The 312-nt window shown below is 40.4% G+C and overlaps 1 protein-coding gene across 1 annotated transcript in view; it reads right to left on the reverse strand.

Moving 5' to 3' along the window:
• The window catches only part of LOC119590611 (uncharacterized protein KIAA0513-like), a gene marked incomplete in the record, with an annotated part of 32,212 nt that overhangs the window by 1,027 nt on the left and 30,873 nt on the right, over window positions 1-312 (reverse strand). Inside the window, 1 exon segment of the mRNA XM_037939289.1 lies at window positions 1-155. Within this exon segment, the coding sequence (XP_037795217.1) occupies window positions 1-155 (155 nt within the window).

Raw genomic sequence — 312 nt, forward strand, 5'->3', positions numbered from 1 at the left:
GCCATTCCTGCTTCCCACTATACATTCTCTCCACATTGTCACGTAGCAACTTGACTTGGTCGGGTCGTAGACTAGCAATAGTGACCTGCTTCCGGAGAAATTCATTCACCATTTCCTTGGACAGGCCAAAGGCATGCATGTTGCAGGTGAAGGTTCTGAAATATATAGTTTCCGTTTGATATGTCCTTCTTCCTATGTGGAATAGAGTTACAACTTTTAAGGATAATGTAAAGCTTTATAAACAGATATTACAAGCCTGCACTCCTCCTAACACTTTTCTATAATCATGTGCATTTTTTAGCAGAAGCATGT

Source organism: Penaeus monodon, chromosome 27, assembly GCF_015228065.2.
Source record: "Penaeus monodon isolate SGIC_2016 chromosome 27, NSTDA_Pmon_1, whole genome shotgun sequence".
In the NCBI taxonomy this organism is placed as follows: domain Eukaryota; kingdom Metazoa; phylum Arthropoda; class Malacostraca; order Decapoda; family Penaeidae; genus Penaeus; species Penaeus monodon.